At 42.9% G+C, this 25,141-nt stretch overlaps 1 protein-coding gene and 1 long non-coding RNA gene across 3 annotated transcripts; one reads left to right on the top strand and one right to left on the bottom strand.

The window, feature by feature from the left end:
• The first annotated feature begins 4,960 nt into the window (after positions 1-4,960).
• Positions 4,961-6,089, top strand: LOC120910738. Of its 2 annotated transcripts, none has more exons than XR_005741557.1 (4): positions 4,961-5,203; positions 5,408-5,481; positions 5,785-5,879; positions 6,026-6,089. It is a non-coding gene; the product is annotated as an uncharacterized LOC120910738 (long non-coding RNA). The 2 variants fall into 2 exon arrangements; XR_005741556.1 differs by having other exon boundaries at positions 5,780-5,879.
• Positions 6,090-12,191: 6,102 nt separating this feature from the next.
• On the bottom strand, positions 12,192-16,245 carry LOC120909470 (zinc finger protein 7-like). The gene is made up of 4 exons (XM_040321245.1): positions 16,233-16,245; positions 16,025-16,122; positions 15,766-15,907; positions 12,192-13,223 (listed from the first exon to the last, which is right to left on the bottom strand). The coding sequence occupies exons 2-4, from the start codon at positions 16,055-16,057 to the stop codon at positions 12,598-12,600; spliced, it is 801 nt and encodes a 266-aa protein (XP_040177179.1). The 5' UTR covers positions 16,058-16,122; positions 16,233-16,245; the 3' UTR covers positions 12,192-12,597.
• Positions 16,246-25,141: the final 8,896 nt, after the last annotated feature.

The raw sequence follows: 25,141 nt of genomic DNA, 5'->3' as shown, positions 1-25,141 counted from the left end.
AAAAAAAAAAAAAATACTTTTACTTAGTTTCTGTTATAAAATTTTGCGAAAAAGTCGTTTTTCTTCTTCACTGATGTATGTGATGAGGCTGCACTGATGGGCACTGGTGAGAAGGGACTGATGAGGTTGCACGGATAAGGCGGCACTGATGGACACTGATATGCTGCACTGATGAGAAGGTACCAATGAGGCTGCACTGATATGGCGGAACTGATGGGCACTGATAAGAAGGTACCGATGAGGCTGCACTGATAAGGCGGCACTGATGGGAAGGTACCGATGAGGCTGCACTGATAAGGCGGCACTGATGAGAAGGTACCGATGAGGCTGCACTGATAAGGCGGCACTGATGGACACTGATATGCTGCACTGATGAGAAGGTACCGATGAGGCTGTACTGATGGGCACTGATGAGAAGGTACTGATAAGGCGGGACAGATAGGCAGCACTGATGGACACTGATATGCTGCACTGATAGGGCTGCATTCATAATCAGGGGACTGTTATGCTCTCACAGGCTAGCTGGTTATTGGCTTTCCTTTCCTCACACACTGACAGCACTGAGGAAAGGAAATGATAACCGACATTTGTTGACATGTGATCAGTTGTGATTGGACACAGCTGATCACATGGCAAAGGCCCTTCATCTCGATCTCTGATCAGCTGTGTCCAAAGCACACAGCAATCACAGACCTCATGTCCACAATCTGAAGATGAAGTGAGGTAATGCTATAAGGTTATTTCCTAAGAAAAAGTGGAGGTAATCCACAGGTGATAACAGAAGTCTATGGTTCAGTGCAAATAAATACCAAAGAGATAAAAGGGCATACGACAATGCTCAGGCATATAGATGGCCGAGCAACCCTCAGCGTAAAAATGTTAATGTAAAGAAATCCTTTGATAAGAAAAGCTCCCCTAAAAATAGTCCTAGACGTCAGTCTGATACATCTTCTCTGTCATCCGCATCTTACTTTCCAGTTGAGAGACGCACTGACACAGATAACAAAAAGAGAAAAAACGATCTAGACAGGAGCCTGCAGGAGGTCACTCGATCCCAGTTTCCTCTAAAGGATAAACGATCCCGTGCTCAAAGATCACGTACTAGTAATTCCAGTAACAACACGAGCATTTTCAGTAATACTTCTCTTACGCTGCCTATCTCTACTACAGGGATACTACAGGGATAGTTGCAACATCTACCCTTGCTCCACCTATGACCTATGACCCCCATGCCACATAGTTCTAATCATGTAACATCTAATGTTTCATCCGAACTACGCACTGCACCCATATTTACTGTCGATAGGAAACACAGTGCAGGCACACAGAGTATCCAGCAGACAGTAAAAGATCAGGTCCCGGTCCCCACAATGATGTAGACCGGGACACAACAAAAGTAAAAAATATTATTAACCTTTCTCCCTATCCTTTAACCACAGATCAAGAAAGGGTTCTTCAACTTGGTCTCTCATTCTGCCCAGACGGCGAGGCGGACAAATTTGAACTGGTAAAAGACTTGCACCTTTTCGCTAGACGATTAATGTACAAGGTACTTTACGATAACGCGGCTAATCCCTCTAACCCCTCTATCATTGACAACACTGCCTTAGACAATGTTTCCCTGCAGGAGTTACAGGCCCTACAGGACCTAATGGAACTGTGGGATGAGAGTAATCCTGAGGAGGAAGGCTGGACGTATCAACTTCCGGGCGTGGTGCCCGGCGGCTTAATACAGTCAAGACATAATAAACCAGTCTATGTCACCCCTAAAACCTATAGGCCCAAATCTAGATCATTCCCTGTCCTGCAGGGCAATCCCAATATTTGGGCGTTTGTCCTGCAGGTCACCAAAGCCATAGAGGCAGCGAACTGGAAGTCACGTACCACATCGAACCTTAATAAAAATTTAAGAACAGCCTTGAATACTATCCGTAATAACGACGATCTTGTAGTTAAAGCCTCCGACAAAGGGGGAAACATTGTACTAATGGACCGACACAGTTATGAGGAGATGTGTCTTAAAATTTTGAAAAATAGAGACTGGTACAGACCTGTACCAGCCTCGATGATCACACAAAGCATTGAGCGATATCGCCAGATTTTGAACCGCGCACGCCGCTTGGGCACCATAGATGAGACCACTTTGCAATTCCTTAACATCGAGAGCCCCACCACCCCGACATTCTATGCCTTGCCTAAAATACATAAGGGGATTTTACCCCCTCCAGGACGTCCAATCGTATCTGGGTGTGGTTCCCTTACTGAAAACATCAGTAGGATCATCGACGAATACCTATACCCTCATGTTCAGAGCCTGTTTTCTCACGTAAAAGATACCATCGAACTGTTAAAGATTGTTGATGGCCTTACTATTCCACCTAATGCCTGGCTAGTTGCCATTGACATAGAGGCATTATATAATTCTATCCCACATGGGCTGGGTACACAAGTCATTAGGAGTTTCCTCAATGAACGTGACAAAAATACCTCTAAATATAACAATTTCATTATAGAAATGCTTGAATTTATTTTGACGAACAACATCTTTCTGTTCAAACGTTCCCACTACCTCCAGGTACAGGGCGTAGCTATGGGGGCAGGCTGTGCCCCCTCCTACGCCAACCTGTACCTGGGGGGGTGGGAACGTGACCTCTTCAATGAGGAATCCAGGAACACCTCATCTGATAGCGTGCTAACATGGCATCGCTATATAGATGATGTTTTCATGGTTTGGGGGGGCTCTCGTGATGAGCTTCTGATGTTTTTGGAGGGGCTACAAATTAACAACTACAATTTAAAATTTACATACAATTATAGCCAAAAAAATATAACTTTTCTAGATGTTGAACTTTTTATTGATAGTAAAGGTAGCCTGTGTTCTACACTCTACAGGAAACCTACAGCAGGCAACAGCCTACTGCATGCTTCCAGCTCGCACCCCAGTCCGCTAATCAATAGTATTCCATACAGTCAATATTTAAGACTGAGGCGCAATTGCTCCCGCGACGAAGATTACAAAAAAGAAGCAGCACAGCTTTACGCCCGCCTCAAAGAGAGAGGTTACAGTAAGACTTGCTTACGCCGTGCCTACAATAAAGCCAGCCTATCAGACAGAAACGATCTTATCTATAAATCTAAAAATGTCTCTAAAGCCAACACTACTAGGGTGATTACACGCTTTAATCGTCAGCACCAAACAATTCGTAATATTTACAGCAAATACTGGTACCTCCTTACCTCCGATGATAAAATTAAAAAATTCATCAATTTAAAACCGGAGATAACATTCAAACGCTCTCCCTCAATTCGGGATAGAGCCGTCACCAGCCATTATGCGACACAAATGGTGCCCAAACCAACTAAGACAGGAACTTTCCCATGCGGTAAATGCAATTTTTGTCGATATATTCTGCCAGGTGAAAGTGTTTCTCTACCCAATGGCGAAACATATTCACCCAAGTTTCGTGCAACCTGCCAAACAATTGGCATTATCTATATAATGAAATGCAATTGCGGTGCCTACTATGTAGGTAAAACTAAACGCAATTTCTTTTGTAGAATGAGAGACCATGTCTTAGCTGTAAAGAAAAAACTTATGGAAACACCCATTAGCCGCCACATGGGCTTGTTCCATAACCACAACCAGGCAATGTTAGGCTTCTTTGCCTTGGCACATATTCCTCTCAATGAGAGAGGAGGCGATGCTGACAAACGACTGCTACAAGCGGAAGCACGCTGGATATATACACTTAATGCCACTCAGCACCCAGGGTTAAATGAAAATATTAGTTATAAACCCTTTCTTTAATTTAATCCAGTGACCACAAGCTGGACATACCGGGGTGACTACATTGTTAATTTGAAGCTCTTCTATCTAAGCTGTTCTTCTATGGTTAGGCTTTACCAAATGGCTATCAGCCTTAATCCATCAAGGCCTATCAAGCAATCTTGTCCGAGTCCCTTGAGCACCAATACTTCCTGTTGTTAGAAGGAGGTGGTGCAATTGGCGCCGTGAACTGTGTTTCTACACTTATACGAGCCCCACTATTGCGATACCCCACCACCCGACACTTGGGAGTTTAGAACCTTATTGTGCAGCTTATATGACTGTAGGTATGCAACAACACTTTATAATTAACTTGATTTGTTTTTGAATACCATCTTTTTCGGTTACTCAGAAAAACATACTTTGATGTGACAACATTAATGTCAAATATTACTGTAATGGATTTCGAGTGGTTTTATGCTGTGACCTGTGGACTTTACTTACGGTTTTTCCTCTCTCTCCCCCCTTTGGGGGCCCTTCCTTTATATATTTACTTTATATTCCTCATTATCATTATATATTTTTATATTTTTCATTTTATTTTTTTATTTTCCTTTTATTTTTTCTTATTATTTTTCTCATTATTCTGATTATTATTATTATTATATTTTTTTCATTTTTTCATTATTTTTCTTAATTTTAATTTTATAATTAATATTATATTCCTTTAATATTCTTTATAATTAATTAAATAATTTTTTTCTGCTTCACCAATTCTTATTTCCCAATTATTATACTTATATTTACTTTTGCTTTCCCTTTTTTTCTTTCTCTTTTCTTCCCCCTTCTTTTCTTCTTCCCCCTTTCCCCACATTTACCTTTACCTCTTCACTTATTTGCCTGACACGGATTCAAACTTGTTTTGCATGCTCTCCTACCACCAGCATTGATCTCCTGCACTTTAGCACACTGCCGTTATCATCAGACATCTATCAGTATTGCTGCAAGCCACTTTGGGCGCTAGGGGGCACGCACCAGCTCAGCGTCACTGATCTGAACTCAAGCGGAGGCTTGAGTGTCAGTGCGCGTCCGCTTCCTCACGGCACCCATATGGTAGGCACTGATGCGTCATTTGTGACGCTGGTGTACTTTCCCAGGAGTTCCCTTTCCCCACGCCGGCGCGTTAGATTCAGCATCTCCTAGAGGGATGCTCTTCTTCTGCGCAGACGCGGTCCCTGTGGTTCCTATGGGCAATCCCCATGACATCTGCCGTGATCACCACGCCCATCTTAGAGTGAGGAGCTGCCCCCTACTCAGCTGTGTATCATCTCACTCTGATTGAGGGCAGCTTATTAGTGAGCCGCACAGCTGATGTGTCAGCGTGAGCTCTGCCAGAGGAATCATTCCTCGGTATACTGAGGCAACAGCAGGTCATAGGTATGCTTTCATCTACCATTGTCCTATCATTATTTCATTTTTCTTCCTTCCAAGTTTAATTCATTATTCACAACAATCTGGATGTGATACTTTGTTGCCACTTGCAGACTTTGTGAAAATATACTTTTTACTCACCTATTTGTCAACACTGAGGAAATACTTTTTCCTGGATTGACTTTCTTTCTTTTATTTCTCACTATTCAGTATCTGGACTATACAGATCTCCTGGGCAATTTATCTGCCCTATTCCCGGCAGTTATTATTGCAACTAGAATCAGGTAAAACCATTACCACTATTCCTTTTAATTAGATTAATATTTTCATTCTTTTTTTATGCTATACCCCTATTACTATGATAGGTGCAACAACTATAAAGTTGAATTATTACATAAAAAATGCTACATTCTTCTAATTAATTTAGATTTGTTTGATACTTTGCAGCCAATATAGGCGTTTATATTTATATTAACATTATCTTTATCACTGCTGTCGTTTGCAGTTTTAATAATTAATTTTCAAACTAATCTGTCATTATACAATCTGATGATATAGTGAATGACTTCCTATTTTGTGCAGTATAGTATTGACAGAAATCTCTTGGGATGAATTATATCCATCTCTTCTGAGACTACCTCATCATCAACCTTCCCATTTTTTCTATCATCATTTTAATCAGGTAATAATCATTAACCCTTTTACACATATCTCTCTATAGTTGTCTGTTCATCACAATTTTTCTCCCTTTCTGGTTACATTTCTTCTTTCTCCCTTTTTACTTGTTAATTTTCCAATATCCCTAATATTTTTATTCTGTACCTACAGTACCTGCTTGCCTCCGGCTCCTCTTCCTCTATAGGCTTGCATCCAGGCTCTGTGCATTGCACGGGGGTCCTATCCGCATGCTTAAGAGGATTACTTCCTCTTTTTCCCATCCCTCCTTCCATCTATCTGGGATTTTCCATCTGGGACTTTGAGCCAACCACGGCCAACTATTCAGGTTTTTTTAGTCCACTTTTACAGGTAATTATATTTTATATTTATTTTTATTTTCTAATCATTATTATTTTTTTCGTTAAAGTCCACAGCTATCACAGACACTCCATTAACTCGACTTTCGTTTATTTAAATAAAATACATTATCTTTATGTTTTATAATAAACTATGATTATATTGAACTCTATGGTCAACCAGACACGTTTGTATGTACCGATATAATCAATTTATGTGACTATTTGTATACATTATGATATATATGTTCTTGTTCATTGATATACTCTTTGTTTGCTCAGACTACTGCCCCCCATTGGTTCCTGACGAAGCCCCCTTGGGCGAAACTAGTAGAACCGTTACATGTGGGATGAAATGAAGATCACCTGCATCTATATGCACTTGAAGTATCATTTTATTTGATAGTCTGGAATTTGTCTAGTATGCACTCTATAGTATTCAATGTACAATATTTTTTCTTTTTTTCTTTTTCTATGTCTTTTTATAAAGAAAACCTTTTTACAAAATAAATATTTTTGATATTCATATCGGTGTTGTGGCTCTCATGATTGAGGTTTGACCAGGCCCACATATTTCTATAGAATTTTACTGTCGATGCTTTAACAAGAGTCCCCATATTTTTCCTGTATAAGGAAACCCCCATATATGGTTCAGTGCAGGTAACCCTCAGGTGATAACAGAAGTCTATGGTTCAGTGCAGGTAACCCTCAGGTGATAACAGAAGTCTATGGTTCAGTGCAGGTAACCCTCAGGTGATAACAGAAGTCTATGGTTCAGTGCAGGTAACAGAAGTCTATGGCTCAGTGCAGGTAACCCTCAGGTGATAACAGAAGTCTATGGTTCAGTGCAGGTAACCCTCAGGTGATAACAGAAGTCTATGGTTCAGTGCAGGTAACCCTCAGGTGATAACAGAAGTCTATGGTTCAGTGCAGGTAACAGAAGTCTATGGCTCAGTGCAGGTAACCCTCAGGTGATAACAGAAGTCTATGGTTCAGTGCATGTAACAGAAGTCTATGGCTCAGTGCAGGTAACCCTCAGGTGATAACAGAGGTCTATGGCTCAGTGCAGGTAACCCTCAGGTGATAACAGAAGTCTATGGCTCAGTGCAGGTAACAGAAGTCTATGGCTCAGTGCAGGTAACAGAAGTCTATGGCTCAGTGCAGGTAACCCTCGGGTGATAACAGAAGTCTATGGCTCAGTGCAGGTAACCCTCAGGTGATAACAGAAGTCTATGGTTCAGTGCAGGTAACCCTCAGGTGATAACAGAAGTCTATGGTTCAGTGCAGGTAACAGAAGTCTATGGCTCAGTGCAGGTAACCCTCAGGTGATAACAGAAGTCTATGGTTCAGTGCAGGTAACCCTCAGGTGATAACAGAAGTCTATGGTTCAGTGCAGGTAACCCTCAGGTGATAACAGAGGTCTTTGGCTCAGTGCAGGTAACCCTCAGGTGATAACAGAAGTCTATGGCTCAGTGCAGGTAACCCTCAGGTGATAACAGAGGTCTTTGGCTCAGTGCAGGTAACCCTCAGGTGATAACAGAAGTCTATGGCTCAGTGCAGGTAACAGAAGTCTATGGCTCAGTGCAGGTAACAGAAGTATATGGCTCAGTGCAGGTAACCCTCAGGTGATAACAAAAGGCTATGGCTCAGTGCAGGCAACCCTCAGGTGATAACAGAAGTCTATGGCTCAGTGCAGGTAACCCTCAGGTGATAACAGAAGTCTATGGCTCAGTGCAGTTAACCCTCAGGTGATAACAAAAGGCTATGGCTCAGTGCAGGCAACCCTCAGGTGATAACAGAAGTCTATGGCTCAGTGCAGGTAACCCTCAGGTGATAACGGAAGTCTATGGTTCAGTGCAGTTAACCCTCAGGTGCACCTGGGGATCAGTTTAAAAGTGACCAGGTAACCACTACACAAGAGATTTGCCCATATATAAACAATGTAATTTTAGAATATAAACTGACCTTTAATAATAATCTTCCATTGAGGAATCTCCGTTGCTACAGGTATTGCCGGCTGTTGCTGTCCTAGGTGGAGTGCAACTGGTATCACTCCGCCTGTGACAGGAGCCGGCGTTATACAGGAAGATTGACATTTGCGGCCCTGCTCCCTCCACAGTTATGCTTCCTCTAGAACAGGGGTGTCCAAACTTTTTTCAAAGAGGGCCAGATTTGATGAAGTGAACATGCGTGAGGGCCGACTATTTTGCCTGACATTCTTTGAACCATTAAAATTCTGCCTAAGTGTGTTCGTCTGAGCACTAATACACGGCCCAACATGAATTCTCTTGCCTTTGTGGCTGTGTGTGGTGAAGAGATGAGCTTGGGCGTGTTATTTGGATATACCGTATTTATCAGCATATAACACGCACAGGCTTACCATTGCCATGAATGCATCCTCACCATTGCCATGAATAAAGCCTTACCATTGCAACCAATGTAGCCTTACCATTGCAACCAATGCAGCCTTACCATTGCAACCTCACCATTGCAACAAATGCAGCCTCACATGTGCCATAAATGCAGCCTCACATGTGCCATAAATGCAGCCTTACCATTGCCATCAGTGCAGCCTGAACGATGCCCATCTGCAGCCTCGGAGGGCAGAGGGAGGGGGCGGGACAAGTGCCGACAGATTACAAACAGGAGAATGTCTTGTTTACCCTGTGGCCTCTTTAATACAAAGTCGTTCAATGGCATCCAAGGAGACGGGGCTTCCAATAGAGATGCTGCTGAGTAAACAGGAGATTCTCTTCATGTAATCTGACGGTGCTCGTCCTGTCCCCTCCAAGGCAGCGCCGATAAATACGGTGTATATCTTTTGTGGCCACAAACAATATATATATCCAAATCCCCAGGGGGGCCATATTAAATCAACAGGGGGGCCGCATTTGGCCCCCGGGCCTGACTTTGGACATGCCTGCTCTAGAACCAGCTCTGGGATACCGGGATGGAAACCGGCGATCTGGGCTTGCCGACCTGCCATCCCAGAACAGGAGATCTCGGATCACACATGGCCTGTTTGCCAGTGGTTGGGAACCCATTCTCTAGATCAGTGGTCTCCAAACTGCAGCCAGATGTGGCCCTTTTCTTCCTTTTTTCGGCCCTTGGGACATTGTGCTGTCTATTTTAGAATTGTCTATAGAATTGTCATTTTGAGGACACCTGGTGGTTGCCTGTTACGATGGCAGTTCAGTTCCTCACAGGAAAGAAACAGGAAGTCTTGTCTTTGTTAATAAAGTTTCTTATCGAACAACATAAAGTTTTTACCTCAGAAGACATTTAGTTCTGATGCAGACAAGTGAAGGTCTTCAAATTTGCCTCTTGACACACAAATGTCTGTAAGTCTATTTATTATTTCCCAAAGTTCATTTTACACTTTGACTGCAGTGTTATGTGTTTGATATATGATTTAAATATAAGCTTTCGGTATAGTAATATTTAATGTACTTATTTGCAAGGTGTCACATGTAATACATATTGTAATTGTAAGTTTCTCTGATTGTATTGCAGTTTACAGAACTATTGATAGAAGTAAATTCAGTTTTTAAAATAAAACACAATGCTATTTCTGTATGTTTTGTTAATTGGCTGACAGCTAAGGGATAGTAGGACAGCACAGGCATTATTCCCCCCACTGTCAGCAACAGTGGGCCATAGTTCTTGCCTCTCTATTCCTCCCACTGACACCAACAATGGGGCACTATTCTTCCAACCGACACCAACAATGGGGCACTATTCCTCCCACTGGCACCAACGATGGAACACTATTCCTCCCACGATGCCAACGGTGGAGCACTATTATTTTCACCAACGTCAACAATGGGCACTATTTCTCCCACTGATGCTAACGATGGAACACTATTTCTCTCACGACGCCAACGGTGGAACACTATTCTTCTCACCGATATAAATAATGGGCACTATTCCTCCCACTGACGCCAAAGGTGGAACACTATTCTTTTCACCAACGTCAACAATGGGCACTATTTTTCCCAACGATGGAACACTATTCCTCCCACCGATGGAACACTATTACTCCCACGACGCCAACGGTGGAACACTATTCTTTTCACCAATGTCAACAATGGGCACTAATTCTGCCACCGATGCCAACGATGGAACACTATTACTCCCACGACGCCAACGGTGGAACACTATTCTTTTCACCAACGTCAACAATGGGCACTAATTCTCCCACCGATGCCAACGGTGGAACACTATTCTTCTCACCGATATCAACAATGGGCACTATTCCTCCCACCGATGCCAACGATAGAACATTATTCCTCCCACAGATACAAACAATGGAACACTATTACTTCCACCGATGCCAATGATGGAACATTATTCTTCCCACCGAAGCCAACGATGGAACACTATTTCTCCCACGACGCCAACGGTGGAACACTATTCTTTTCTTTTTTTTAAGTGTATTTTGAACACTATTCTTTTCACCAACGTCAATAATGGGCACTATTTCTCCCACCGATGGAACACTATTCTTCTCACCGATATCAACAATGGGCACTATTCCTCCCACTGACGCCAACGATGGAACACTATTCCTCCCACTGACGCCAACGATGGAACACTATTCCTCCCACTGACGCCAACGATGGAACACTATTCCTCCCACTGACGCCAACGATGGAACACTATTCCTACCACTGAAGCCACTATGGAACACTATTCCTCCTAGGGTTGGTGTCACCTGGTGCGGTAAAAAATTGTCACCCCCCCTCCGGCATTAAGCCAGGCTAGTGCATCGGTGTGGCTCTCCCCCCTTAAAGCGGAGGTTCACCCGTACATAATACTTTTTCCCCTTAGATGGATGCTCGTTTTGTCTAGGGGAATCGGCTAGTTGTTTTAAAATATGAGCTGTAATTACGGTTTACGAGATGCATCTTCTCCGTCGCTTCCGGGTATGGGCTGCGGGACTGGGCGTTCCTATTTTGATTGACAGTCTTCCGAGAGGCTTCCGACGGTCGCATCCATCGCGTCACGATTTTCCGAAAGAAGCCGAACGTCGGTGCGCAGGCGCAGTATAGAGCTGCACCGACGTTTGGCTTCTTTCGGCTACTAGTGACGCGATGGATGCGACCGTCGGAAGCCTCTCGGAAGATTGTCAATCAAGAAGGAACGCCCGCTCCCGAAGACCCATACCCGGAAGCGACGGAGAAGATGCATCTCGTAAACGGTAAGTACAGCTCATATTTTAAAACAACTAACCGATTCCCCTAGACAAAACGAGCATCCATCTAAGGGGATTCTTTGAAAAAAAAATTATGGGTGAACTCCCGCTTTAACCTGCCAGAATGGATGGAGCTGGGATATGAGGGATCGGGGGATAATTGAAGCCAGGGTGGAATTGGGGGGATGGATGGAGCTGGGATGGGATCGGGGGAGTGGATGGAGCCGGATGGGATCGGGTGGGGTGGATGGAGCCGGGATGGGATCGGAAGGGGTGGATGGAGCTGGGATTGGATTGAAGGGTGTGAATGGAGCTGGCATGGGATCGGAGGGGTGGATGGAGCTGGGACAGGATCAGGAGGAATGGATGACCCTGGGGGTGTATGGAGCCCAGATGGGGTCACGGCTTGTGGATGGAGCCGGGATGGGAACGGAGGGGGTGGATGGGGTTCAGAGGGGGTGGATGGAGACAGAATGGGATCGGAGGGGGTGGATACAGCTGAGAATGGGATCAGAGGGTGTGGATGAAGCCAAGATGGGATTGGAGGGGGTGGATGCAGCTGGGATCGGAGGGGGTGGATGGAGCTGGGATGGGATCCTCTACAGAATAACGAAACAGAGTGGATATAAAAAAAAAAATGCTACTTTTTATCCTTCTATCTGGCATCTGAACAATGTTTATAAACACTGTGTGATGCAGCTATTACAGCTGTTCTACTTGCACAGCAACTCCGGCTGTCATTTTAACAGATGGGAATTGCTGACAAAAAAAAAGATAAAGCGGCAGAGGCACGCCCAACTGGTTTATTAATACAGAATTTTTTAGTACATTAGTAAGACTAGGTTTCTCTCTCCAGATGATGTAGGATAACATCGGACAGACTGTAGAGGCACTCATCACTGACATTGTATATATACCATGGAAGTGAATAATTAATATGGAAGGCAGAGTCAACATGGCTGACAAGAAAAGCCTAGAAACAGACCCCATGGTGTGCAGGAACAGAGCCAGGAACTGTAAAAGGCAGAGATCCCAACTGGACAGTCCAGAACAGAAGAAGCCAATGAATGTCAATGAATATCACTTGTGCAGGGAGGTACCCCCTTAAAAAGTAAGATTTTATTATACAGTTGTTGTATGGACTGAACACATTATCCAGTAAAAAAAAAATCATCGTACAATTGTCAGCAGCATCAGCAGGAGTGTGTTTTCTGATGTCTAATTAGATGTCCTTTCTGAGTGAAAGATCTCCCGCACTTTGAACATGAATACGGACGCTCACCCCTGTGAATCCTCTGGTGTGTAATAAGGTTTCCTTTCCAAGTGAAATATTTCCCGCACTCTGAACATGAGAAAGGAGTCTCACCTGTGTGAATTTTCTGGTGATCATTGAATACTTTTTTATCGGTAAAAGATTTCCCGCATTCCGGACATAGAATGGTCACCTTGGTGTGGGATCTGAGATGGATAAGAAGTTCAGAATTAGTCTTAAAGGATTTCCCGCAACCCAAGCATGACAATGAGCTCTCCCCCGTGTGAAGTCCTTCTTGGCTTTGAGAAGATTCCTTGGGTGGATTCGTTGGTCTATCTGCAGTGTGAAGTGTCGAGCGGGTATCTGAAGTCAAAGTATCTGATTTTTTAGAAGACTCCTCAGGATTAGTGGGATCCTTTGATGTCTCCAAGCCATAAGGCCTCTGAGGAGGGTTCTCGGTTATGGTATTCAATTCTGGAGAATTTTGCCTGATGTCATTATTTTCAGCTTTAAAAATTCGATATGAAATAGGACCTCCCTTTGATGTATTTCCTACATAGCGACCATCTGTTGAAAAGCAATAAAAAATATTTATTTGTATTTGTGTATCAAGTATACATGCGTATAGTATGTTCTCCTCATTTATTCCAAATATTGAGTAGTTTACCATTTTTGGTGATCATTGGAGATGCTCCTCCCATATTATGTGCAATACCACCACCTCATATTTTGGAAACAAGATTGAATTATGATGTTTATATCGAGGAATGGAGATGGACCTTTCATTTGGTGTACAGTATCTCCTCCTTATTTGTTGGGAACATGACGTTATATTGAGGAATGGAGATGGACCTTTCATTTGGTGTACAGTATCTCCTCCTTATTTGTTGGGAACATGACGTTATATTGAGGAATGGAGATGGACCTTTCATTTGGCCTTCTCCATGTCTGTCTGTCCACCTGCAAGGTGATTAATGTGGCCAGTCTCTGGGTGGAGACCAAACCTGATTTAAGCCAGCCAAGCCTGCAATCTCAGTATCTCCTCCTCATTTGTTGGAAACATGACGTTATATTGAGGAATGGAGATGGACCTTTCATATGGTGTACAGTATCTCCTCCTCATTTGTTGCGAACATGACATTATACTAAAGAATAGAGATGGACTTTCCTATGGTGTATAGAACGTTGGGTAGTGTGGTAAGTACAGCAATTACCTTTCAATGAGTCAACCATATGGTTTTAAATACCTCTACAATATTTCTTGGAAATGTGCTGTGGTGGAGTAGATACGTTAATGATGTTCTTATTGACTGAAAATAATATTTTCCTTATCATTTTGCAGTACCAAGACACCAATCATTTACAAACCAAATGACTGTACATAGATCATGTGACTATAGTTCTCCTCCTCATTTGTTGGGAACATGACGTTATATTGAGGAATGGAGATGGACCTTTCATATGGTGTACAGTATCTCCTCCTCATTTGTTGGGAACATGACATTATATTGAGGAATGGAGATGGACCTTTCATATGGTGTAAGTATCTCCTCCTCATTTGTTGGGAACATGACGTTATATTGAGGAATGGAGATGGACCTTTCATATGGTGTACAGTATCTCCTCCTCATTTGTTGATAACATGACGTTATATTGAGGAATGGAGATGGACCTTTCATATGGTGTACAGTATCTCCTCCTCATTTGTTGGGAACATGACGTTATATTGAGGAATGGAGATGGACCTTTCATATGGTGTAAGTATCTCCTCCTCATTTGTTGGGAACATGACGTTATATTGAGGAATGGAGATGGACCTTTCATATGGTGTATAGAACGTTGGGTAGTGTGGCAAGTACAGCAGTTACCTTTCGATGAGTTAACCATATGGTTTTAAATACCTCTACAATATTTCTTGAAAATGTGCCGTGGTGGTATAGCTACGTTGATGATGTTCTTATGGACTAAAAATAAACTTTTCCTTATCATTTTGCAGTACCAAGACACCAATCATTTACAAACCAAATGACTGTACATAGATCATGTGACTATAGTTCTACTCTTCATTTGTTGGGAACATGACGTTATATTGAGGAATGGAGATGGACCTTTCATATGGTGTACAGTATCTCCTCATCATTTGTTGGGAACATGACGTTATACTAAAGAATGTAGATGGACCTTTCATATGGTGTATAGAACGTTGGGTAGTGTGGTAAGTACAGCAGTTACCTTTCGATGAGTCAACCATATGGTTTTAAATGCCTCTACAATATTTCTTGGAAATTTGCTGTGGTGGAGTAGATACGTTGATGATGTTCTTATGGACTGAAAATAATCTTTTCCCTATCAAAGGGATGTGAAGTTTTCTATGTTGGACAAGAGTAGCACAGACTGTTGCCAATTTTATTTCTAACAAAACCCATCATCTTTTTGTAGTACCAAGACAACAATCATTTATAAACCAAATGACTGCACATAGATCATGTGACTATAGTTCATTTGCTGATCCTATCGGCTCCAAAATCTGAATTGATGACTCCTTCAGTTTACAGAAGTTGAGATTACTTTTTGATGCTGACCTGGCTTCTGAACTTGCTAGCTAAGACTCACATTGTCCAATCATGAGCTACTAAACCCTATGTTATCTCTCTCTCCATTCTCTATTTCTACTCTCTACCATTTGACTTACCTCTACAAAGGCTATCTCCCCTTCAATCGACCAAGAATGCTTTTATCAGGCTTATCCACCTTACCAACCACTCAGCGTCCACCACCCCCTTTACCAATTTGTCCAGCTGCTCCCACTTGTGAAATAAATACAATTAACATTACTAACAACATACACATCCATCCACAACTCTGTGATCGAAGCTACATCCTTAATCGTGTCTCAAAATATGACCCATATGAGCCTCCTTTCCTAATCTTCCAGGGCACTTCTCCAGGGCATCCCCTATATGTTTTCTGATTGTGGCATTTCAGGAAAAATATCACATTACAGCCAATAGATGGCACTAATCATCATAGGAAATAATCACATTAGACAGAGTACAGTGATTTTTTTTGTTGTGGCTACAAAAATAAAACCTTTAGTGTTATTACTTACCTGTGCCAATACCTAGAGAAGATTCCTCCTGTTTAGTTTTCATAATCGTCTTCCCCTCCTCCATAGACTGCTGATCTCCACTCACCAACATCTCTTCTTCTTCCTCTTTAATTTTAACTTTCACAACAACCAGGTCATTACCCTAAACCCCAAAATGATATAATACAACATCTGTTCAAATTATTTCTACAACAACTGGAATGTCATCTACTAGAGTTTTTGATTCACTTTTAACTTTTAGGCGCTCCATTCCACCTACCTGATCATGGTGAGGGATCTCTTCATCTTCCATTGTGGAATCCCGGGAATACAGAGGACGGGGACATCTCTCTGGTGGGTTCCCATTACTGGATCCATCTGTAGGAAACACACACACTGACTGAATACATTGTTTCTATGTGTTTATCAGATGATGGGGGGAAACTAGGTGTGGACCCTCCATAGTGCTCTCTCCAGTCTCCTCTTACCCGGTGATGTGAGGGGCGGCTGATTCTCCATCATGACGTCCTTGTAGAGATCCTTGTGTCCTTCTAAATACTCCCACTCCTCCATGGAGAAATAGACAGTGACATCCTGACACCTTATAGGAACCTGACACACACAATGATACCGTCACCATCCAGACACATCCCTTGTCTGTTACTGGATAATGTCCCAGAATTCCCAGGACCGCTCACCTCTCTGGTCAGTAGCTCAGTGATCTTGTTGGTGACTTCCAGAATCTCCATGGCACTGGTTACCTCTGTTGTCGGGCAGTGAGGTGGAGACACTGTGATGGGCGATGTCCCCTGAGAACAGTTGCTGGGTGTTAATGGATCACCAGATGTTTTATTCACTATTTTATAATCCTGTGTAAAGAGAGAAAATAACAATGATCACTACAGACTTCCCAGAATCTTTACATGTCCAATCAGTTTTGTTTTTTAATTACAGCCATAAGAGTGATGTCATGTGACCTCCCAGAATCCTCCTCACCTCTCCGGTCAGCAGGTAGATGATCTCCAGGGTGAGGTCCAATATCCTCTCAGTCATGTGATTCCAGCCCTTCTCCATCTTCATTGACGTGATCATGTGATCCATATTCCTCTCTGTAGACAAATAATACTCTGAGAATTATCTGGACTGTGCTGGGAGCTGCACAGAGCTCCTCCATAGTTCTGACACCTCAGATTGTGCCTCAATTGATATTTAGAAGAGAACTACGGCAACATTGTTGGGATCCACCTGACTGACAGATGGCTCAGCCTTTCAGCGTGCAGCTGAGAGTTGACCCACCTCTCCAGCCTGACACTCCAGTGAGTGATGGAGTAGAAGATCGAGAGCTGAATGAACAGCAGTCATGTGACTGCTTGGCTATTGGTCTTAGAGCCATGTGGGACAACTGCAGTGTTACATGGATGCTGCAGCTTGGAGGGGAGCATCTAAGTTTGAACTTGTTACTTCCAAACTTCTCCTTTAAGGCCACATCAATGCACATGAAAAAAAGTCCTTGGCTGCCAGGCCCTGAGCTCTATTTTTAATCTCAGATGGCTTGACCATTTTCAAAAAAAGAAAATAAAAACACTATATGTGGGATTTATCTGGTCTATAAACCAGAGGCTCTGGGTGGACAGTTGGATAAATGGCTCTATATTTAGGATGTATCCGGTCTATAAAACAGAGGCTCTCTGGATGGACAGTTGGATAAATGGTTCTATATTTAGGATGTATCCGATCTATAAAACAAAGGCTCTGGATGGACAGTTGGATAAATGGTATCCAGTGGTTGCATTTGATGGCATGGCACAGTGGCGACAATTGATAGGCACAGTGGTTGCGTTTGATAGCGCAGTGGTTGCGTTTGATGGCACAGTGGCGACAATTGATGGGCACAGTGGCTGCGTTTTATGGCATGGCACAGTGGCGACAATTGATGGGCACAAAGGTTGCGTTTGATGGCACAGTAGTTTAGTTTGATGGCACAGTGGCGACAATTGATGGGCACAGTGGCTGTGTTTGATGGGCAAAGTGGCTGCCTTTGATGGGCACAGTGAGGCTGCAATTGATGATTTTCTTTTTCGTTTGCTCCCCCCAAATATTTTGAGCACCAGCCGCCAACTGATATTTAGAATGTATCTGGTCTATAAACCAGAGGCTCTGGATGGATAGTTGGATAAATGGTTCTATATTTAGGATGTATCTGGTGTATAAACCAGAGGCTCTGAATGGACAGTTGGATAAATGGTTCTATATTTAGGATTCGTCTGGTCTATAAACCAGAAGCTCTGGATGGACAGTTGGATAAATGGTTCTATATTTAAGATGTATCTGGTCTATAAACCAGAGGCTCTGGATGGACAGTTGGATAAATGGCTCTATATTTAGCACTAAGGATGAGCTCCGGATTGTTCGCACACCCCACATGCAGAGCCCGCCAGGAAGTCGGCACTGTGCTGCGCTAATCACAGCCAGGGAGACATTTCCCGATCTCTGCAGCCGAGCATCGGGACAATGTCTTCCTGCCTGTAATTAGCGCAGCACAGTGCCGACTTCCTGGTCAGGTTGCCACCTCATCCCTTTAAACCATGGGTGCTCAACCTGTGGCCCTCCAGCTGTTGCGGAACTACAAGTCCCATGATGCATTGCAAGGCTGACTGTTACAAGCATGACTTCCAAATGCTGAGGCATGATGGGATTTGTAGTTCTGCAGCAGCTGGAGGGCCACAGGTTGAACACCCATGCTTTAAACCCAAACACGTATGTATTACACAGGTTCTGTGGTGATTAAGGTCTAATTAGACTCACTTGGTACCTTATCTGCATTACATTAGCTCCAGAACCTGTGTAATTCATATGTGTTCGGGTTTAAAGGGATGAGGTGGCAACCCTACTGGCGGGCTCTGCATGTGGGGTGTGTGAACACGCCGGAGCTCACCCCTATTATTTAGGATGTATCTTTTGGAGAAATGGTTTCATATTTAGGAATCTTCTAAACACATATTAAAGCATTACTCTTTCAATTTCAAATAAACATCACAGTGACTATGGAGGAAGAAGACGGACACGACGGGGGGGGGTTACTGGGTGCAAATATAAAATAATATCTTATTACCTCCTCTGCTGCCAGTTCCTGTAATGTCTCCTCTCTACTTCCTCTCAACTGACCTCTCACCCAGAATGTCCCGCCTGAGCTTGACATCACTTCCTGTCTTTGCGTTCCACCATTGACATGTAAGATCACCATCTTGTGGAGACAATACAAACTGCAGCTGTTTCTCTTTGGCGACGGCTGTGTTTGCACACATATTATTATTATTATTATTATTATTATTATTATTTAGGTACTTATATAGCGCCTTCAATTTACGCAGCGCTTTACATATACATTGTACATTCACATCGGTCCCTACCCTAAAGGAGCTTACAATCTAAGGTCCCTAACCACCTTTATATACTAGGGCCAATTTTAGACGGAAGCCAATTAACCTATCAGCATGTCTTTGGAGTTAGACATGAACCTTATAAAACACAATAAATGTAAAAAAAAATGTAATTACAAAAATAAAACTGGGTCTTGCTCTAAGGTTCAACAACACGTGAAACATGTAACGTTGTAACACTACAATGCTCTTTTTATATGATTTTGCCTTATCCTGAAGTTTACTCGATTAATATTTGGAGATCAGTATTAGATTGCTGTCTATGTTTTTTTCCCACCATTGAACTCCTACCTTGTGAAATATTTTTATGGTGTCCTTATCCGTTTCCACCCATCTCTGTGCACCAATGGTTGTCGCAAATTTTTTGGTTCCAAGATGGACAGTGTAAGCAGTATTGTTGGATATCCCCAGTGGCACATGCCCTGGGATTACTATACTGTGGTAAATTCTTAGGTTCTGGCTGTCCTTCTTTGTACACACATGAACTTTAATGGCATCCCAGTCTTAGTCCGTAGGGTTCAATATTGAGTTGGCCCACTCTTTGCAGCTATACCAGCTTCAACTCTTGTGAGAAGGCTGTCCACAAGGTTAAGGAGTGTGTCTATGGGAATGTTTGACCATTCTTCCAGAAGTGCATTTGTGATTTACAATGTATTTGGTGTATAAACTAGAGACTCTGGATGGACAGTTGGATCAATCGCTCTATATTATATATATTATTATAATATATATATATATATATATATATATATATATATAATATATTATATTTATATTTTTGAGAATTCCTTACTAAAAGAAATATCTTGTGATGTAGATTCATTGCCAACGTCATCCTGTGATGTAGATCCTCGTCAACCATGATGAAAGAAAGACACGTGCCAAAAGAAAAAACAAGACGACCCTAACATGACAACAGATACTTGCCGAAAAACCAGAGGCTCTGGATGGACAGTTGGATAAATAGTTCTATATTTAGGATATATCCGGTCTACAAACCAGAGGCTCTGGATGGACAGTTGGATAAATGGTTCTATATTTAGGATATAACCGGTCTACAAACCAGAGGCTCTGGATGGACAGTTGGATAAATGGCTCTATATTTAGGATGTATCCGGTCTATAAACCAGAGGCTCTGGATGGACAGTTGGATAAATAGCTCTATATTTAGGATGTATCCAGTCTATAAACCAGAGGTTCTGGATGGACAGTTGGATAAATGGCTCTATATTTAGGATGTATCCGGTCTATAAACCAGAGGCTCTGGATGGACAGTTGGATAAATAGCTCTATATTTAGGATGTATCTGAGCTATAAACCAGAGGCTCTGAATAGACAGTTGGATAAATGGCTCTATATTTAGGATATATCCAGTCTATAAACCAGAGGCTCTGATTGATTGATTGATTGATTTAATAAATTTATAATGCGCCAAATACTGACCCGTCAGGGCAGTGTCTAAGCGCAGAAGACATAACTGTAAATGGATAAATCAAGTCAAGGAGGGAAAGAAATAGAAGGAAAAGAAAAAAGGAGAGCAAAAAAATAAAAAACAGATCACCAGGGAACAAAAGGGAGAACTAACATGACTCTGCCTGCTTTTCCTGAAAAAAACACGTTTTTAGCCTTTTACGAAAGGACATAATAGAGGGGAGAGACCGAATGGAAACAGGGAGACTATTCCATAGAGCCGCTGCCCTCACAGAAAAGCGTCTGCCCCCAAAGGTAAGCAAACGGGCAGATGGGCAAGTGACAAGACCAGCTGTTAGTGCTCGTGCAGGAGCATATCGCGTTATCAAGGAATTCAGATGGATGGACAGTTGGATAAATGGTTCTATATTTAGGATATATCCAGTCTATAAACCAGAGTCTCTGGATGGACAGTTGGATAAATGGCTCTATATTTAGGATGTATCTAGTCTATAAACCAGAGGCTCTGGATGGACAGTTGGATAAATGGCTCTATATTTAGGATATATCTGGTCTATAAACCAGAGGCTCTTTCTATCTCTAATAAACGTTACAGTGACTATGGAGGAAGAGGACGGACATTACAGGGGGGGGGGGGGGTTACTGGGTGTAAATATACAATAATATCTTATTACCTCCTCTGTTGCCAGTTCCTGCAATGGCAAAAGGACATCTAATTAGACATCAAAAAACACACCCCTGCTGATGCTGCTGACAATTGATCTTTCACAGGATGATTTGTTTAGTTCAACCGTATAATAACATTTTGGTACAACCCTACACAAGTGATATTCCAGTTGGTCTGCTTAGACGTTTGCTGGTTTCTTCTATTTTTTTAGACACTCCAGTTGTGATCCCTGCCTTCTACAGTTCCTGACTCTGTTCCTGCACACCTTGGGATATGTTGGAGATTATAGACTGTGCTAGTCAGTCATGTTGACCGTTGTTTTTCAGCACCACTTGGAGAAAGAAACTTATAGATATACCAACAGACTAACGGTTGGCTAACTCAATGGTTAGTTTAGCCAACCGTCAGATTAACCAACTCGACGGTTGCCTAATCTGAAGGTTGTCTTACTTGACCGTCAGATTACTCGACCATCAGATTACTCGACCGTCGCTAAGCTTTTCGTCGAGTTAGACAACCGTTGAGTTAGTCAACCGTCGAGTTAGCCAGGTTTGAAACCACTTTGTTTATTTTTTTCTTATATGGCACTGCACAGATTACCTAGTGACCTCTGTAGTCAGGACTGACACTTCCTTTGCAAAAACTATATAATCCCACAATCACTGGGATTCTTAATATAGTAATCTGACGGTTGGCTAAGCTAACCTTCGAGTTAGCCAACAGTCAGATTAGCAACCGTCAGGTTAGCCAACTCGATGGTTACCTATTCTGACGATTGTCTTACTCGACTGTCAGATTACTCTAGTTAGCCAACTCGACGATTGGTTAATCTGACGGTTGGCTAAGCCAACAGTCGAGTAAGCCAACCGTCAAGTTAGCCAACCATCACATTATCCAACCGTCAGGTTAGCCAACTCGACGGCTGCCTAATCTGATGGTTGGCTTACTCGACCGTCAGATTAGCCAACTGTCAGATTACTATATTGAGAATCCCTGTGATTGTGGGATTATATAGTTTCTGCAAAGGAAGTGTCAGTTCTGAGCTAATCTGTGCAGTGCCATATAAATGCCATATACTATAAAAAAAACAAAGTGGTTTTAAACCTGCCTAACTCTGGCCGGGTGCCGGTCCAGGGTTGTGGGCGGATCCCGACCATATTGTCGTGATCTTTTCCCAGCCTGGACCGGCTCTGTGACTTTAGGTGACACAGGGCTTCAGACCATCTGCTGGAAATGGGTCACAGGAGTGCAGAATGAAGCTTAGGCTGCACTTCTCTTTTAACAACTACTTAAGGCCAGGTTCACACATATGCGGCCACGGGTTCATGCCTGGGGTCCGGTGCATCCCTGTTCACCGCTTAAGGGACGAATCAGGACCGAATTTTTGCCTGAATCAAACCCAGAGACGCATAGGACCCTTTTTTCATGCGGACGCAGCCGCCCCGGGCCTGTGTGAACCAGCTCCATTGAGAGCCAGTCACACTCGCCTGTCATGCGAATTAGATGTGGAGAAACCCCATCCAATTCGCATATGTGTGAACCCAACCTTATAGAATGAGATGATGAGGACCATAATGCAAGTGTGAGGAGCTTTTTCCCTCCAGAGTTCTCATTCCAGAAACACTCTTGCTGCTGCTTCTTGGATCATCACAAAGTGTTTCTTCACCAGCAGCATCTTCAAGTCAGGAAGTGTTACAAACCACGGCCTTCCAAAAAATACACAATTCCTTCATTTATAGAGGAAATGACAACTGACAGAACACATCCACTTATTTGAGCTCGCCCATCCTCCTCCTCCTCCTCCTCCTCCCACAACTCCACCTCCAGAGCCACAGCCTCCAAGGAAGCGTGCAGGGAAGGCTGCAGGGAAGTGTGTAAGAAAGACAAGAAAGTGATTGCCTGGGTTCAGTCTGGTCTGACAGAAGACGCTGGCTGTTGTAGTACCACAGATTGGGGACATGTCATCTGCTGCTGTTCCTGATCTCCTATACTGCAGCTACCTGAATCAACTGCCTTCCTGTAGTATTATTAGGAAGAGAACAACAGGAACGCTCTGCAGTGAGGTTTAGCTGCACACTGTGCACAGTATACAGTACACTGACTGAATATACTGCAGCTAGCTGAATCAACTGCCTGCCTGTAGTATTATTAGGAAGAGAACAACAGGAACGCTCTGCAGTGAGGTTTAGCTGCACACTGCCTTTGGCCAATTATGGTTCTCTGTGCTGACGGAGCTGTGATTGGCCAAAGCATGCGGGTCATAGTGCATGCTTGGCCAATCAACAGCCAGCAATGCACTGCAATGACGCAGTGAATTATGGGCCATGACGCGCAACTCGAATTTGGCGCGGACGGCCCATAAAGTTCCATCATTGTCGAACGATCGAACAGCCGATGTTCGACTCGAACTCGAAGCTCATCCCTAGTTCCAGACATTCCATCACAGTAATCAATTGTAACAATGCAATAATTCTGATTTTGTACTGTATTTTTCTTACATTTTCAAATAACAAATTCAAGTTTAAAAAGAAAAAACTTTAACAATAATGTTTAGCAAAAAAGAACATCAATTGTAAATAGGTGAGGGGAAAAGGGGAAGAAGGAGTCAATTAGGGCTGATTAAGGTAAATTAAGTCTTAATAAGGGGGTTAATTAAGAACAATTTTTATTTAACAAAACCAACAACTTTTTTTGTTACTCGTCACATTGCATACTCGCATAGAGTTTGAAGCGTACTCCTTTGATCTGCAGCTGAATGACACAGATGCAAAAGTAACAATGCTACTTTGTAGCTCTTTATCCAGCATCAGAAACATGTTTACAAACACTGTGCCAAACAGTCCGTGTTTGAAAGCATCAGCTATTATATTTACACAGCAACTCCCGGCTGCCATTTTGACAGCTGGGAATTGCCGGAAGGTGCATGGTGGAGAGCGACAATGCAGCACAAGGTCAGAGAGTACTACACATGATAGTTCGTAGTTTAGTTATGTTTGGATAGGCGGGTACACTATATTACCGAAAGTATCAGGATGCCTGCCTTTACACGCACATGAACTTTATTGACATCCCAGTCTTAGTCCGTAGGATTCAATATTGAGTTGACCCACCCTTTGCAGCTATAACGGCTTCAACTCTTCTGGGAAGGCTGTCCACAAAGTTTAGGAGAGTGTCTATGGGAATAATTGACCATTCTTCCAGAAGCACATTTGTGAGGTCAGGCACTGATGTTGGACAAGAAGGTCTGGCTCGCAGTCTTCACTCCAATTCGTCCCATTGGGTTGAGTCAAGTTCTTCCACCCCAAAATCGCTCACCTATGTCTTTATGGACCTTGCTTTGTGCACTGATACACAGTCATGTTGGACCAGGAAGAGGCCATCCCCAAACTGTTCCCACACAGTTGGGAGCATGAAATTATCCAAAATGTCTTGGTATGCTAACGCTGTAAGAGTTCCCTTCACTGGAACTAAGGGGCCAAGCCCAACCCCTGAAGAACAACCCCAAACCGTAACCCCCCCCCCCCTCTTCATTAAATGATTTGGACCAGTGCACAAAGCAAGGTCCAAAAAAGCAATGGATAGGCGAGTTTGGGGTGGAGGAACTTGACTGTCCTACACAGAGTCCTGACCTCAACCCGATATAACACCTTGAGGATGAACTGAGACTGTGAGCCAGGCCTTCTTGTCCAACATCAGTGCCTGACCTCACAAATGCACTTCTGGAAGAATGGTCAAACATTCCCATAGACACACTCCTAAACCTTGTGGACAGCCTTCCCAGAAGAGTTGAAGCTGTTATAGCTGCAAAGGGTGGGGCCAACTCAATATTGAACCCTACGGACTAAGACTGGGATGCCAT

This window comes from Rana temporaria, chromosome 8, assembly GCF_905171775.1.
Source record: "Rana temporaria chromosome 8, aRanTem1.1, whole genome shotgun sequence".
Lineage (NCBI taxonomy): Eukaryota > Metazoa > Chordata > Amphibia > Anura > Ranidae > Rana > Rana temporaria.
Note: the sequence above shows the minus strand (reverse complement) of the source record. Positions and strands in the feature narration are given on the sequence as shown.